Consider the following 16,396-nt stretch of genomic DNA (forward strand, 5'->3'; position numbering starts at 1 on the left):
CCACAGCCCCCATACACAGCATGATGGTACGCCCACAGCCCCCCTACACAGTATAATGGTATGTCCACAGCCCAAGTACACAGTATGGTCCGCCCACAGCCTCCGTACACAGTATGATGGTCCGCCCACAGCCTCCGTACACAGTATGATGGTCCGCCCGCAGCCCCCGTACACAGTATGATGGTATGTCCACAGCCCAAGTACACAGTATGATGGTCTGCCCACAGCCCCCGTACACAGTTTGACGGTCCGCCCACAGCCCCTGTACACAGTATGATGGTTCACCTCCCAAACAGTATGATGGTATGCCACACAACCTCTAAAACAATATGATGGACCCTAGCAGTATGATCCACCCCCTCAACACAGCCCCCCCATACAGTATGACGGTCCCCAAACACAGTCCCTCATATATCATGATGTTCCCTGTCCCCCATGCAGTATGCTGGTCCGCCCACAGTCTCCTATGTAGTATGATAGACCCTCCACAACTCCTCATACAGTATGATGTATCCACAGCCCACAAAAATAAAAACCAGCCTTCTATGCACCATATCCAGTCGTCCTGCTGGAGTAAGTGATGGCCAAGGCTCCACCACGCCTGCTACCAATAGGACGCCACTGTTAACATTGTCGCAATCAATATGGCCCTTGGCTTGAGCAGCCCATCTCGCATTTGCCAGATTTGCCCAATGGCCAGTCCGGCCGTAGTGTCCCAGCATGCGGACTCCAGGGATGGGGAGGTTATCCTCTAGCTCATGGCTAGGGAATAACTTTCAGATGTGAGCCAGCTTCTCTAGGTGCTGAGGCCTGGTTACTGTACAGACACGGCTCATTTCTAGGCTTCGCCCCTATACATTGATCAGATAATCTGGGTCAGTGCAGGCTCTCCTATCTGGCAGGTTCCGGCCTTTACAAGCGTTACCATGACGACTGCTACACCCAGCAGCCACACGCAGCACAACACAACTATCCTAGGAACAAGCCGTCCACAATGGCTTCCTATTGGTTGGATCCCTCCCGTCAATCGCCTACTTGGACACATTCCTCCCTGTGTGTTTGTTGCAGGGAAATTAAGCTCAGTTATTGGACGCTTGTGTCCGCAGCCGATAAACATCCTTCTCAGGCATTGGTTAAGACTCCTGTCACTCAAATTAGCTCCGTGAGCTCGGCGCATGCGCGTAACGAAAGACGAAAGTGCTGGTCCAAGGAATTGGCAGCTCCCGGCCGAGGTGTCTGGAGCCGGGGTCACTCCTAATGCGCGTGGACCGTCCCGGAGCCATCGCCAAGATGCCGGTAATGGGGGATGGGACTGGCAGATCCTGCCCTGTGTAGCCGAGCTGCTGGCAAGTCATCCATTCAGATGCGAGGCCTCCCCTTCCCAGGACATCCATCTGTGTAGCCACAATGACACAGGGGAGGATGTGCTGCCTGTAGCATGGCACTGCCATAGTAACCATGGGATATAGGCGACTGTGCCATGATGGGTGCCATATAGCATTTATATGGGGCTGCCAGTAATGGTGCCCGATCCAGTAATGATTGAAAGGATTTCTGCCCACAGATCAACAAAGCGGAGAAGCCGGAGTCCTGCGACAATGTGAAGGTCGTGGTGCGATGTCGCCCTCTAAACGAGCGAGAAAAGGCCATGGGTAACAGGATGGCCGTCAATGTGGATGAAATCCGAGGGACCATTGCCGTGCACAAGGTGGACTCCATGAACGAGCCCCCGAAGACCTTTACCTTTGACACGGTCTTCGGGCCTGACAGTAAACAGCTGGACGTGTATAACCTAACGGCCCGGCCTATCATAGATTCTGTGCTGGAGGGCTACAATGGTGCGTACCTGCAGGGGGTAACACATCTGTTCTATGAATAACATAATCCTAAAGGGAATCTGTCACCAAGGTTTGTGCTCTCCAATCTGTGAAGCATAATGTAGGGGCTGAGACCCTGATTCCAGTGATGTCACTTGCTGGCCACATGATGTCACTTGATGTGCCTGCCACTGATTGACATCTTTCTGTGTACACTGTGCATAGGCAGCAAGCTGTCAATCAGTGGTGCGGGTGGAGTTATACAGAGCTCCTGACTTGGCAACAGGTTTACTAGTCTTCCAGTGATAAAATCACTTTTATCAGCAGGAGATTATCAAAACTACAGCAAGCAGCCCAGTAAGTGTCACATCACTGGAATCAGGATCTCTGTGTCTATATTATGTTGCTCTCAGATTAAGTGGTGACAGATTCTCTTGACAGCTGCTAGCATTCGCTGTGCATAGTCAGAATAGATTTCCGTGCGGTAGATCCTCAGCAGTAGAGTATCTCCTCTACGTGTTGCGGGGCGGTTCTGCAGGGACGGCGGGTTTTCTAATCTGCTTCATGTGGATTGTGTGTGCGGAATTCAAGTACAATAAGTGAAGTCCGTGGCAGTATCCACATTAACACTTGCAGGGTTTGCCTACTTGTGTGCATGTAGTTTTAGACTAATCCTGCACTGGATAATATGTAGCACAGCGAGCCAGGCTACCGCCATAACTCGGGAGTTATATACCACTCTGCTCCACTGTTTCTGTATCTCCTGTTAATTTCTATGCTGCACTCGGCTGTGTACATGACCCCTGCTTCTCGTGGCCGGGAGACCCTCTGGCTGATCCATGGGTTAAAATCCACTCTGATAACGTTGCAATGCGCAGATGAGATTTTTCCAATTTTCAATAAATTCATTAAAACTGGCACTGTATTATGGTAACACCTTGCTCAGGCTTGGTGCACTCCGTAATCTGCCTGAAAAGGCCCAAAATAGACACTCAAAAGAATGAACCTATATTTCTATGTAAAGATTACTTGCGGCCATATGAGCCAGAGAGTCTGAGGAGCGGTGACGTCCCTGAGAGGAGATGCTTGTGAATATATTTGTTTCTCATCCAAGATAAACTAACACTACAGTGATGGTAAAACGGACTGAAAAGCTAAATATCCTATCCCGCCCAATGTTGAATAGTTTCCATGTCTGAGGCCTGAGTCTACCTCATTTCTTCTCTAGGTACGATATTTGCCTATGGGCAGACTGGAACAGGTAAAACCTTTACAATGGAGGGAGTGCGAGCTGTCCCTGAACTCCGAGGCATCATTCCGAATTCATTTGCTCATGTATTTGGACATATTGCAAAGGCGGAAGGAGATACACGGTAAGGTTGTACCTTGTTTGTACCTAAGGCCACGTTCACACATTCAGTATTTTACCTCAGTATCTGTAAGCCAAAACCAGGAGTGGGTGATAATACAGAAGTGGTGACGTGTTTCTATTATACTTTTCCTCCGATTGTTCCTCTCCTGGTTTTGGCTTACAGATACTGATGTAAAATACTGAATGTGGCTTAATGTGATAGTCTTTTATGGGAATTTATGGCCCTGTGCTCCACATACAGTACAGACCAAAAGTTTGGACACCCCTTCTCATTTAAAGATTTTTCTGTATTTTCATGACTATGAAAATTGTACATTCCCACTGAAGGCATCAAAACTATGAATTAACACACGTGGAATTATATACTTAACAAAAAAGTGTGAAACAACTGAAAATATTCTAGGTTCTTCAAAGTAGCCACCTTTTTGCTTTGCTGACTGCTTTGCACACTCTTGGTATTCTCTTGATGAGCTTCAAGAGGTAGTCACCGGAAATGGTTTTCACTTCACAGGTGTGCCCTGTCAGGTTTAATAAGTGGGATTTCTTGCCTTATAAATGGGGTTGGGACCATCAGTTGTGTTGTGCAGAAGTCTGGTGGATGCACAGCTGATAGTCCTACTGAATAAACTGTTAGAATTTGTATTATGGCAAGACAAAAGCAGCTAAGTAAAGAAAAATGAGTGGCCATCATTACTCTAAGAAATGAAGGTCAGTCAGTGCGAAAAATTGGGCAAACTTTGAATGTGTCCCCAAGTGCAGTTGCAAAAACCATCAAGTGCTACAAAGAAACTGGCTCACATGAGGACAGCCCCAGGAAAGGAAGACCAAGAGTCACCTCTGCTTCTGAGGATAAGTTTATCTGAGTCACCAGCCTCAGAAATCGCAGGTTAACAGCAGCTCAGATTAGAGACCAGGTCAATGCCACACAGAGTTCTAGCAGCAGACACATCTCTACAACAACTGTTAAGAGGAGACTTTGTGCAGCAGGCCTTCATGGTAAAATAGCTGCTAGGAAACCACTGCTAAGGACAGGCAACAAGCAAGAGACTTGTTTGGGCTAAAGAACACAAGGAATGGATATTAGACCAGTGGAAATCTGTGCTTTGGTCTGATGAGTCCAAGTTTGAGATCTTTGGTTCCAACCACCGTGTCTTTGTGCGACGCAGAAAAGGTGAACGGATGGACTCTACATGCGTGGTTCCCACCGTGAAGCATGGAGGAGGAGGTGTGATGGTGTGGGGGTGCTTTGCTGGTGACACTGTTGGGGATTTAATCAAAATTGAAGGCATACTGAACCAGCATAGCTACCGCAGCATCTTGCAGCGGCATGCTATTCCATCCGGTTTGCGTTTAGTTGGACCATCATTTCTTTTTCAACAGGACAATGACCCCAAACACACCTCCAGGCTGTGTAAGGGCTATTTGACCAAGAAGGAGAGTGATGGGGTGCTACGCCAGATGACCTGGCCTCCACAGTCACCAGACCTGAACCCAATCGAGATGGTTTGGGGTGAGCTGGACCGCAGAGTGAAGGCAAAAGGGCCAACAAGTGCTAAGCATCTCTGGGAACTCCTTCAAGATTGTTGGGAGACCATTTCCGGTGACTACCTCTTGAAGCTCATCAAGAGAACGCCAAGAGTGTGCAAAGCAGTCATCAAAGCAAAAGGTGGCTACTTTGAAGAACCTAGAATATAAGACATATTTTCAGTTGTTTCACACTTTTTTGTTAAGTATATAATTCCACATGTGTTAATTCATAGTTTTGATGCCTTCAGTATGAATGTACAATTTTCATAGTCATGAAATACAGAAATATCTTTAAATGAGAAGGAGTGTCCAAACTTTTGGTCTGTACTGTATTTATCATTCACACAATATTAAGTGGCAAGCAGAATAATGTTAACAAGACACCATATCTGAAGTGCTTTGAGCTGGGCAACCTTAGAGGTCGGCCATTTTCTCTTGTTAGTATCGCTTTCCTCACAGACTGACCTTCACTTTGTCCATGTAATGGCTGCCGGCGGAGGAGCATGTGACCAGAGCACCAGCTTCCTCCAATAGAACAGCCGCTTTCCCGTGTCAGGTGTTTTACAATTGGAAGAAGCTGATGGACAGGTCTGGTCACAGTGTCTCCACCAGCCTCCATTGTACGGAGAAGGGAGCTGGTCAGTCTGTGAGGAAAGTGGCCGACCTTTCTGAGACAAGTTGACTTTTAAACAATCCTTTTTAAAAAAAAACAAAACAAAACCCAAGAACCCTTAAAGTTTTAGATTGTGAAGTCAATTAGCTGACTAATAGCCAACTCCTTTAATAAACCAATATGCCAATATGTATAAGTTGGATAAATACATAAACGTATTCTTACTTTTTAATATTTCCTAGTAAATAAAGCTATGGCGCTGGAGGTGTTAAAAGGTCTAAATCATTTTGTTGATCTAGATTAACTAAAGGGTTAATAGCCGGTGGTTTAGAAACCTCTCACAATGTGTCCTGTTAGAACGCTGAACGTGGTTGGATTAAAAAGGACCTTTCACTGCTTTTTTGTTTTATTAGCTGCCGACCTCATCATTAAGTGACAAAACTAAAGTGCGGCTTAAAATTTATTTTTTTTCCCTATGGGGTAATGCATTTTACTGCACCCAACATGCAAGTTTTCCCTTCTACCAGAAGGGGAGTGTACTTTTTCCCCTCTATGTCGCTGCCCAATCGTAAAAGGCAGCTCATTGAGGGAGAAAAAGAAAACTCCCACCCACAGAACTGGCATTTTCAGCATGATCTGGTGTGACTGTATGTCTCTCACTTGACCGCACTGGGAACGCCTCGCTCCTGTCGCTTCTTGTTATTATAGTATTGGGAGAGGAGTGAGGGAGTCATGAAGGTCATCATGGGACAGCGTTTATCACATACAGCACTCTGGACCATCTACAGGTATCAGGAGAGGGAGATTATCAGTAGACTCCGATACCTGTAGTAGGTCCAGGTTTTTTGTGTTTTGCTTGCTGTTTGTATTGCATTTTTCTTCATCTCGATATTTGTTTTCTAGGTTTCTGGTGAGAGTGTCTTACTTGGAAATTTATAATGAGGAAGTACGGGATTTACTGGGAAAGGACCAAACGCAAAGGCTGGAGGTAAGGATAGCGTAAGGAATGTCCTTAACATGTTCTCTTTATGACAACTTATTATATTTGATATTGGACAATTTCTGCGAAAATGTTTCAGCTCAGTAAAGATTACTGTAACAGCACAATTCAGACTCTGGGTATAACACAGGTTTTGGGTTTTTTTTTTTTTTGAGACTTTTCAGGTTGTTTTGCCAGAATTCAGACACAAAACCGAGACTGTTTTTACAAAAAATATTTCGAGAAAACTCTCATAAAAAGCTTAAAATGAAAATTAAAGAGGTATTCCCATCTCCAAGATCTTATCCCAATATGTAGTAGGTGTAGTAGTAATAATAATAATTTATTATTATTATTATTATTATTATTATTATTATTATTATTATTAGTAACTACCTCCAATTAGAAATGTAGTATAGTATTTTTGATTCGCTATTCCACTTACCTTAGGTATCCACGGTTACGACCACTAGCAGCTAGCTTAACTGTCACTTTATCAGTGGACTTAACCATGGATACCTAAGGTCCTACGATGTCTGCACATGAGGTAAGTGGAATAGCGAATCAAAAGCACTATATTATATTTATAATTGTAGGTATTTGCTAATATTATTATTATTATATCTACTACATATTGGGATAGGATCTTGGAGATGGGACTACCCCTTTAAATCAAATTGTACATGCTTTTCCACAAGTATACTTGGGCTGGGTTTACATATTCTAGTAGGGTGCTGAAATGTTGCTACATAAACATTTTTTAACATGTTTTACCTGAAGAAACTGTGCAAGTAATTCAAAGTAAAATGTGTGCTATGCACCAGGCTGGAAAATTTTGTGCAAAATTATTTTTCATTAAAAACCAAACCTAGTACATCTATTCAATGGATGCTTTTTCCTTTCCCATGATATTCCAGCCTGGCTAAGCCTCATTCTGTATGATAACAACCTCCGAGAAATGGATCATTGAATTGACAACTGGAAGCAGGGCTGTGGAGTCTGTCCATTTTGGTGGAGTCGGAATAAAATGGACCAACTCCGACTCCTAAAATATATAATAAATTGGGTACAGTAGTTCAATGCAGTTTGTGGGGAATATTTTTTCATAAGAATTTGGGAAAGTTATGAAATGTCCTATAAATGTCTGTCCTATTCCTGATTAGCTTTTAGCTGAGATGAATCTGTGCTACAGTAAATTTATCACTTAAACATGAGCCGTGTATGAGGGAGTCGAGGTCATGGAAATTGAGGAGTCTGAGTCGGAGGTTTGGCTTACCGACTCCACAGCCCTGACTGGAAGATACTGATCCCCTTTTCTAAAAGGGTATGCCCGTAGCTGGTTAGCACTGATTGGACAGACTCTGTAGAGACACACTCACAACTGGTAACGCACAGTTGTCAATTACTACATTTGTAGACGTAATAACAGACGAACAGCCCTATGCTTAGTCCTAAGAAGTGATGCTGATTATTCTCAGCAGAGCTGAGACCATCTTGAGACATGCAGCATAGATTGATATAGGGGCACTCTATTATCATGCATGGGTGATCTATTCTTTAAAGGGGTATTCCCATCTCAGAGATCTTATCCCAATATGTAGTAGGTGTAATAATAATAATATTAGTAAATACCTTCAATTAGAAATGCGGTATAGTTTTTCTGATTCGCTATGTTTCTTTCCTCATGTGCCGGCATTGCAGGACCTTAGGTAACCATGGATACCCAAGGTCCTGCAATGCCTGCACATGAGAAAAGAGACATCGCAATTCAGAAAAAATATGCTACATTTCTAATTGGAGGTATTTGGTATTAATAATTATTGCACCTACTATATATTGGGATAGGATTTTGGAGATGGGAATACCCCTTTAATGCACTTATGGCATTTTCATTCCAAAGAATCTTTATATTCATGAGAATCGCATTGTCTTAGGTTAAAGAGCGACCTGATGTTGGAGTTTATATCAAGGACCTATCTGGATATGTGGTGAATAATGCTGATGATATGGATCGGATCATGACATTGGGACACAAAAATCGTAAGTCCTGCTTGTGATTAATGTGTACAGCACCAGATTACAGGATGTAGCTATTTTCACCATTTAGGCTCAGCTATGAATATTGAGACCTAATCGGTGACTGTGGCCATTTTCCATTTTACTTCTGCACTCTTTTATTATAGATCTTCCGTCAGTCCATCCTAGGCAACTGATCTGTAGTACATGACTGTTCAATTCGAATCTTGATTGATAATTTGCGATTCTCCACCTTTTGCTGTCTTGTCAGGGTAGGGCTACACGACTGCTTTGGTCTCAACACAGTGTAGATCTTAGGTCACATGGCCAAAGTGTCACTACTACATTGCAGCATAATATAAGTGAATGCGACCTCTAGGGTACTGCCACAAACAAGTCGCAAAAATCAGATGACGTTGGATTTTATGCAATTTTGTGCAGTCACGGTACCCTGTGGGTCGCAGAGTGATCCCATTTACCTATATTGCACCATCATGTTTCAGCGACATAGCCATCTTTGGCTGCATGACCAGTGACAAGCCAGAAGTCGCGCATAGACCTAGCCTAAATGAGATTTCTTTCTAAAGATACGCTTTGTTGGAGAACCTTATAATTCTTATGAAACACAGCAAACGATAATTTTCAAAATTATTACAACGTTACACAGCCTTTTGTGGAAAATAAATGCACAGTTTATCTCTAAGGACTCAACTACGCAATTATATTGGAATACGTCTTGTGAGTTTCACTGTGCCAGTCGCCTACTTTTTATAGATAAATGCCCGCAAATGAGTAATGTAGAATCAGTTCTGTTAGTTTGAGTGATTACTTGATATACACTATAGCACAGTGCAGAGGGATGGCGGTAGTCACATGTGTACTGCTGCTCCATTCTTTGGCTTTAGGAATAATGGAGATAACCAAGTGGACTGGCCTGCATCCATCAGTCCCATAGACCCTGGAATTATCAGCAGTGGGTATGTGCAACCATACACTTTTATTCACTGGTCAACTGAGATCAAGACTGGCTACTTACCAGCTTTCAACCCCCTGGCTGCGAGTCTGGGCGTCCCCTGTCGCCGGCTGGGCGTCCCCTGTCGCCAGCTGCGAGTCTGGGCGTCCCCTGTCGGCACAAACAAGTATCTTGAACAAGGTGAAGTATTGATACACCAAGAACATTAGAACTTATTAGAGCTTTTCATCTCTGATTACATTTTATCTAAATATAACCTATTAAAGGAGTTGTCCACTTGCAGAAAGTGACTTTGGGATGTGCTCCTGATCGGAGTATAAAGGTCTTACTGATATACTTTCATATTCTTCGGCTTTGTTGAGAGCAGGACTCCAACTCGTAGGTAATCCCCACAGAGCCCAGTGCCAGAGGAGGATATTTGTGTGAACTGTTTCATGCTCATGATTAGTAAGAGTCCAATGTTCTTCTATTTTCCATAGGTTCGGTTGGTGCCACAAACATGAATGAGCACAGCTCCCGGTCACACGCCATATTCACCATCACCATCGAGTGCAGTGAGAAGGGTGCGGATGGCAATATCCATGTGCGAATGGGGAAGCTGCATCTTGTAGACCTGGCGGTATGAATATTTTATATTTTGACTGGTTCTTCATTTTTATTTTATCTGCTAAAATGTTCTTAGAACATTATGGAATGGATAATAAAAAGATGGTCAATTTCATCTCAATAAACTCGGGCTCCTGGAATGGCCATTGCATTGACTAACAAAACTGCACTTTATTTGTAGGCTTTTTGGGCTGAAAAATGCTAAGTGCTGACCACTAGCTGCATTATTTTCCATCCTCTGCCTGTTGTCAAGTGTAATCCAGCTGAGAGCCGAAGACTTATTACAGAAAGTGTGAGGCCGGTTCTTTGTCTCTGCTTACTGTAATAACAGCGAGGCAGGCTTTCTGTTCAGGGCAGGCATGTCATTGGATAATTCCACTTTAAATAAATTGTATGTCTCATTAATCTAGGCATATATTGTTTTCCCAGGGTTCAGAAAGACAAGCCAAGACTGGAGCAACCGGACAGAGACTGAAAGAAGCCACAAAAATCAACTTGTCCCTTTCCACATTGGGTAATGTCATCTCAGCCTTGGTTGATGGAAAAAGCACTCACGTACCATACAGGAACTCCAAGCTGACCCGATTGCTGCAGGATTCTCTGGGGGGAAACTCCAAGACCATGATGGTAGGCGTCTTTCCCCTCTACATACTTGAAACAAGGCAGATAAATCCCAGGCTTCTAGAGAGAATTCTGGAGTCTAGCTGTACATTACATTTATTCCAGTAAATGCACCTCCTATAGGTCAGGCAGTCCCGTGTCCTCTGTTTTTTAGAGAAATGGTATTGCTCATATCGTTCCATTCTCTTCTCTATTTAAGTAAGTGAGAAATCCTATTTCTCTATTATTTAGCTGGTCAGATACGATATTTGAAGTGTTGGATAAGCAGTGATAAACTCACTAATGCAGAAGCGCATCTTGTACATTTATTAAATGAGAATACATCATGGGCTATATTAGAAGGCTCTTACAGACCACCACAGGGCTTATTATTTGCACATAGCCTAGAAATGCAGGTGTGGCGCGAGAGTAGGTGTATCGTGGGGTTTACTGATCAAATGGGAGAAACCCAAATATGGGATAATCCTGAATTTCCACAGCTTTAAAATCTACAGGACATAATCTTCTGGAAGCAACACGGAATAACAGCACTTAATCAGATTTTTGAAAACAAAATTTTATTGTCATTTGATCAAATTTGTATAAAGTTTGGAATCCCTCATAGGGATTTCTACAGATATCTACAAATGAGGCATGCCATAACACATCAATTCCCATATCCTAGGAGGCGACTATCTAAATACCCATTAATAGGGATACTAAAAACTCAAGAACCCACAGGCGTGGTATCTTCTCTATATACTTTTCTACTGAATTCTAAAATCACTTCTACCCAACTTGTTGATGAGAGTAAATGGCGGCAATTAATCCCTTCTATAACTGATGATCAGTGGATTGATGCACTGTAAGCGCATATGGTGGCGTCACCATCCACCAATAATAAATTAATTCAATTATATATACTACATCAATCTTACCTGACCCCAATAAGACTACATAGATTTGGTAGAATGGCGTCTGATGAGTGCCACAGATGTGGGGAATCGGGAGCGGATTTCTGGCATCTTATTTGGAATTGTGGGATAATACGAAGATATTGGAGTGAAGTGATAACTACACTAGAACGGATAATTGGGATACCAATTGAATGCAGTCCAGAGTTTTTTGTCTTGGGTATTGTGGACGAGGAAATGTGGACACACTATGATGGGATATTCCTTCGGGAGGTTATATTTATGGCTAGGACAGCGATACCACTAAGATGTATGGGAGAGAAATCTCCTACTATCAACCAATGGAAAAAACTACTGAATGATACAATACCGTATGAAAATACAGTATATAGGAATAGGGGATGTCCCAAGAAATTCCAAAGGATGTGGGAAAGATGGTGTAACTTTCCCGTAACACACTTGTCCCCTGGTGCCATGACTTCACTAATCTCATAATCTTATGAGTCCTGATATATGCCATTTTGAGTGCATGGGAAATGATATATGATATATATGGGCTGTAAGAGTGGACCTCTATTGCAACTGTAATTGATATATATACTGAATTCTGATAGGGAATGGGCCGGTTTAGTAAAGAGTGCAGTGCTCCACATTGAAGCTTATGTTTCAAGCTATTTTTTTTTTTTTTTTCCTTTAACTGTTTACTCCGATTATTGAGAACGTGATGTAAATTGTATTAAACTGAGAAGGGTTAGTGCTTGGATTACCCTGACCTTATATTATGACAGTATCTGTTTGTAACCATTATCCTGTGGAATTTTTCAATAAAAAGAGTTAAAAAAAAAAAAAAAAAAAAAAAAGAGAAAGTAAATGAGAAATACGGATATGCTCGAGCATGGCCACTTGCAGATGTTATATAGAGAATAATAGAGTATGTACTGGCCTTCTCCTCCTTATGGGTGAACGAGGAGTGACTTGGGGAGCAGCATACAGGCACTGGAGCCTGACGTCTGAGGACCATGGAGGGATGATAGAAGCGGTTTATAACTGCTTCTGTCTTCTCATCATCAGTCAGCATAATGCATATGCTGAATGTGCGCTGGGTAGAGAATAGAGGAATGGGCAGCGGATTGCAATATTTTGTGTTCTCTTGGAGTATGTAACAAGGAAAAAAAATTGATTCCATGGATTTGTCATTTGCTCAGCAACTGGCTATAATTTCAATCCAAAGAGTGTTTAGCAGGAGACTATCACTGCAGGACTAGATGTATCTGTGCCTCACAGTCCAGCTAATCTGTGTAACCCACCACTGATTGGTAGCTTGCGAACAGTGTACACAGGAAGCTGCCAATCAGTAATGTGGGCAGGGTTATACACAGCTCAGCATTCTGAGCACTGCTACATCTACAGCAGAGGGATTCTATCAGACTGCAACATGCAGTCTAGTAAGTGACACTTCGCTGGCAATCAGGCTCTCTGCCCCAAATCAAGCAACTATTGGATTCCATAGGAAAAACCTTATGACTGATTCCTTTTAACCCCTTAACAACATCTGACGTACTAATACGCGTCTGTGCCCTGGGACTTAAGAGCCAGACCCGTATTAGTACGTCATGGCGATCGCGTGCGCACACAGGCTGTGCGGGCGCGATCGCCGCCGGGTGTCAGCTGATTGTCACAGCTGACACCCGATACTATGTGCAGGGAGCGGTCCTGCACCGCTCCCAGCACATTAACCCCCGCGATGCTGCGATCGAAGTCGATCGCAGCATTGCGGGGGCAAGGGGAGGTGATCGCAGATACTCACCTCCTCTTCCGGCTTCCAGCGCTGTCTGCAAAGGCTTCCCGGGTGTTGCCATGACGACCCGATGTCGTCATGACAACATCCGGGTCACCAGACAGCAGGAAGATTGTTTGGACATGCGCAGTGCATCTCCAAACAATCTTCTCCCTGTCCGGCGCTGACAGCCTGCATGGCACAGGGATGGTGCAGCATTCCTGTGCCATGCAGGCGATCAGAGAAAAAAAAGTGAAAGTCCCAGAGTGGGACAAAGTAATAAACTATATAAGCTTCCAGAAAGTGAAAAAAAAAAAAATAAAAAAAAAAATTGCAAAAATATAAAAAAAAAATAAAAAAAATAATCCACCAAAAATAAAAATATAATGTACCCATCAATAAATATTATTATAAAAAAAAAAAAAAAAAAAAAACAATAAAAGTACACATATTTGGTATTGCCGCATCCGGAACAACCTGATCTATAAAACTGTCCCACTAGTTAACCCCTTCAGTGAACACGGTAAAAAAAAAAAAAAAACGAAGCAAAAAACAATGCTTTATCACCATACCGCCAAACAAAAAATGGAATAACACACGCTCAAAAAGACAAATATAAATAAAAATGGTACCGCTGAAAACGTCATCTCGTCCCGCAAAAAACAAGCCGCCATACAGCTCCATCATCTGAAAAATAAAAAAGTTATAGCTCTCAGAATAAAGCGATGCTAAAAAATATTTTTTTCTTTAAAATTGCTTTTATTATGTAAAAGTGCAAAACATAGAAAAACGATATAAATGTGGTACCGCTGTAAACGTACTGACCCGAAGAATAAAGATACCTTATCAATTTTACCACACGCGGAACTGAATAAAATAAAAAAAAAAAAAAACAATTCCTGAATTGTTGGTTTTTGTTTATTCTGCCTCCCAAAAATCGGAATAGAAAGCGATCAAAAAATGTCACGTGCCTGAAAATGGCACCAATAACAACGTCAAGTCATCCCGCAAAAAACGAGCCGTCACATGACTGCCAAAATCTGGAAAAATTGTAGCTCTCAAAATATGGCGATGCAAAAACTAGATTTTACAAAAAAAATGTGTGACAGCTGTCAGTCATAAAAACCCCATATGATTCTGGTATTGCTGTAATCACACCGACCCGAAGAATAAAGTCGTCTAATCACTTATACCGCACAAGGAACGGCGTCAAAAATAAACTCTTGGGTTAGGATTGGGCTAGGGTTAGGGCTGGGTTTGGGGTTAGGGTTGTGCTAGGGTTAGGGTTGTGCTAGGGTTAGGGTTGTGCTACGGTTAGGGCTGGGGTTGGGGTTAGGGTTGTGATGGGGTTGTGATTTTTTTCAAAAGTAAGAAAAAAAGATGACGATATGGCGACTAGTGTTGAGAGCAAGTGCTCGCTACTTGAGTTTGCATCGGGTGCTCTGGTATGCATTGAGTATCGTGGGTATTTGAGTGACATGCTCGAGTCTCTGCCCCATATGCTTCGCGGCCAAAAAAACTTTACGGGGATTGCCTGCCATGCACGAGCGATCCCCGCATGTTTTTTTTTGGCTGTCTAATAACCGTGAAACATGTGGAGCAGGGACTCGAGCATGTCACTCGAGCACACGCTGTACATGGTGCATACCTGAGTACCCGATGCAAACTCAAGTAGCGAGCACTTGCGCTCAAGACTAATGACAACTTATTCAATATGATGACCTAATGTAAACAAATTCTGTGTCGTACCTCTGGGTTCAAAATGTTCACTATACACCTTAATAAAATCCTTGGGGGGTATAATTTCCAAAATGGGGTCACTTGTGGGGGAGCTTCACTGTTTAGGCACATCACGGGCTCTCCAAACGCGACATGGTGTCCGCTAACAAATTGAATGGAAAATCGTCTCAAATTGTTAGCGGACGCCATGTTGCGTTTGGAGAGCCCCTGCGTGCCCAAACATTGGAGCTCCCCCACAAGTGACCCCATTTTGGAAACTAGACCCCCCAAGGCACCTATCTAGATGCATAGTGAGCACTTGGAACCCCCAGGTGCTTCACAAATTGATTCATAAAAATTGAAAAGTGTTTTTTTTTTTTTTTCATTTTTATGAATCAATTTCTGAAGCACCTGGGGGTTCCAAGTGCTCACTATGCATCTAGATAGGTGCCTTGGGGTGTCTAGTTTCCAAAATGGGGTCACTTGTGGGGGAGCTCCAATGTTTGGGCACACAGGGGCTCTCCAAACACAACATGGCGTCCGCTAATTATTCAAGCAAATTTTACAATCAAAAAGTCAAATGGCGCTCCTTCCCTTCCGAGCCCTGCCGTGTGCCGAAACAGTGTTTTTTCCCCAAATATTGGGTATCTGCGTGCCCAGGGGAAATTGCACAACAAATTTTGGGGTCCATTTTTTCTGGTTACCCCTGTGAAAATAAAAAAAATTGGGTCTAAAGTAACATTTTTGTGAAAAAAGTTAAATGTTCATTTTTTTTCTTCCACATTCAAAAAATTCCTGTGAAGCACCTGAAGGGTTAATAAAGTTCTTGAATGTGGTTTTGAGCACCTTGAGGGGTGCAGTTTTTAGAATGGTGTCAGTTTTGGGTATTTTCTGTCACAAAGACCTCTCAAAATGACTTCAAATGTGATGTGGTCCCTAAAAAAAATGGTTTTGTAAATTTTGTTGGAAAAATGAGAAATCGCTTGTCAACTTTTAACCCTTTATAGCTCCCTAACAAAAAAATTTTGGTTCCAAAATTGTGCTGATGTAAAGTACACATGTGGGAAATGTTATTTATTAACTATTTTGTGTGACATATCTCTGATTTAAGGGCATAAAAATTCAAATTTTGAAAATTGCAAAATTTTCAACATTTTCGCCAAATTTCTGTTTTTTTCACAAATAAACGCAAGCGATATTGAAGAAATTTTACCACAATCATGAAGTACAATATGTCCTGAAAAAACAATCTCAGAATCAGGGGGATCAGTTGAAGCGTTCCAGAGTAATTACCTCATAAAGTGACAGTGGTCAGAATTGTAAAAATTGGCCCGGTCATTAACGTGCAAACCACCCTCGGGGCTTAAGGGGTTAAAGGAGTTGTCTGTGCTGAAATCGATTAAGTCTGCAGTCAATCTGTGTGACTGCAGACTTATGAATCCCCCCAGTGCACGCACGGTGCACTGCGGGGATTGGCCGGTTC

General features: G+C 42.7%; 1 protein-coding gene across 2 annotated transcripts in view; it reads left to right on the forward strand.

Moving 5' to 3' along the window:
* Positions 1-1,132: 1,132 nt before the first annotated feature.
* Positions 1,133-16,396, forward strand: part of KIF3A (kinesin family member 3A) — a 93,767-nt gene continuing 78,503 nt past the window's right edge. Inside the window, exons 1-7 of one of the 2 annotated variants that reach the window (XM_073651235.1) lie at positions 1,133-1,296; positions 1,565-1,838; positions 3,046-3,190; positions 6,233-6,317; positions 8,243-8,348; positions 9,777-9,916; positions 10,333-10,530. In XM_073651235.1, coding sequence (XP_073507336.1) covers positions 1,258-1,296; positions 1,565-1,838; positions 3,046-3,190; positions 6,233-6,317; positions 8,243-8,348; positions 9,777-9,916; positions 10,333-10,530 — 987 coding nt within the window. In that variant the 5' untranslated portion in view covers positions 1,133-1,257. The remainder of the gene's footprint in view (positions 1,297-1,564; positions 1,839-3,045; positions 3,191-6,232; positions 6,318-8,242; positions 8,349-9,776; positions 9,917-10,332; positions 10,531-16,396) is intronic. The other variant, XM_073651236.1, reaches the window with a different exon arrangement.

This window comes from Phyllobates terribilis, unplaced genomic scaffold (genome assembly GCF_046119375.1).
Source record: "Phyllobates terribilis strain yellow unplaced genomic scaffold, ASM4611937v1 Scaffold_11__3_contigs__length_659146591, whole genome shotgun sequence".
Lineage (NCBI taxonomy): Eukaryota > Metazoa > Chordata > Amphibia > Anura > Dendrobatidae > Phyllobates > Phyllobates terribilis.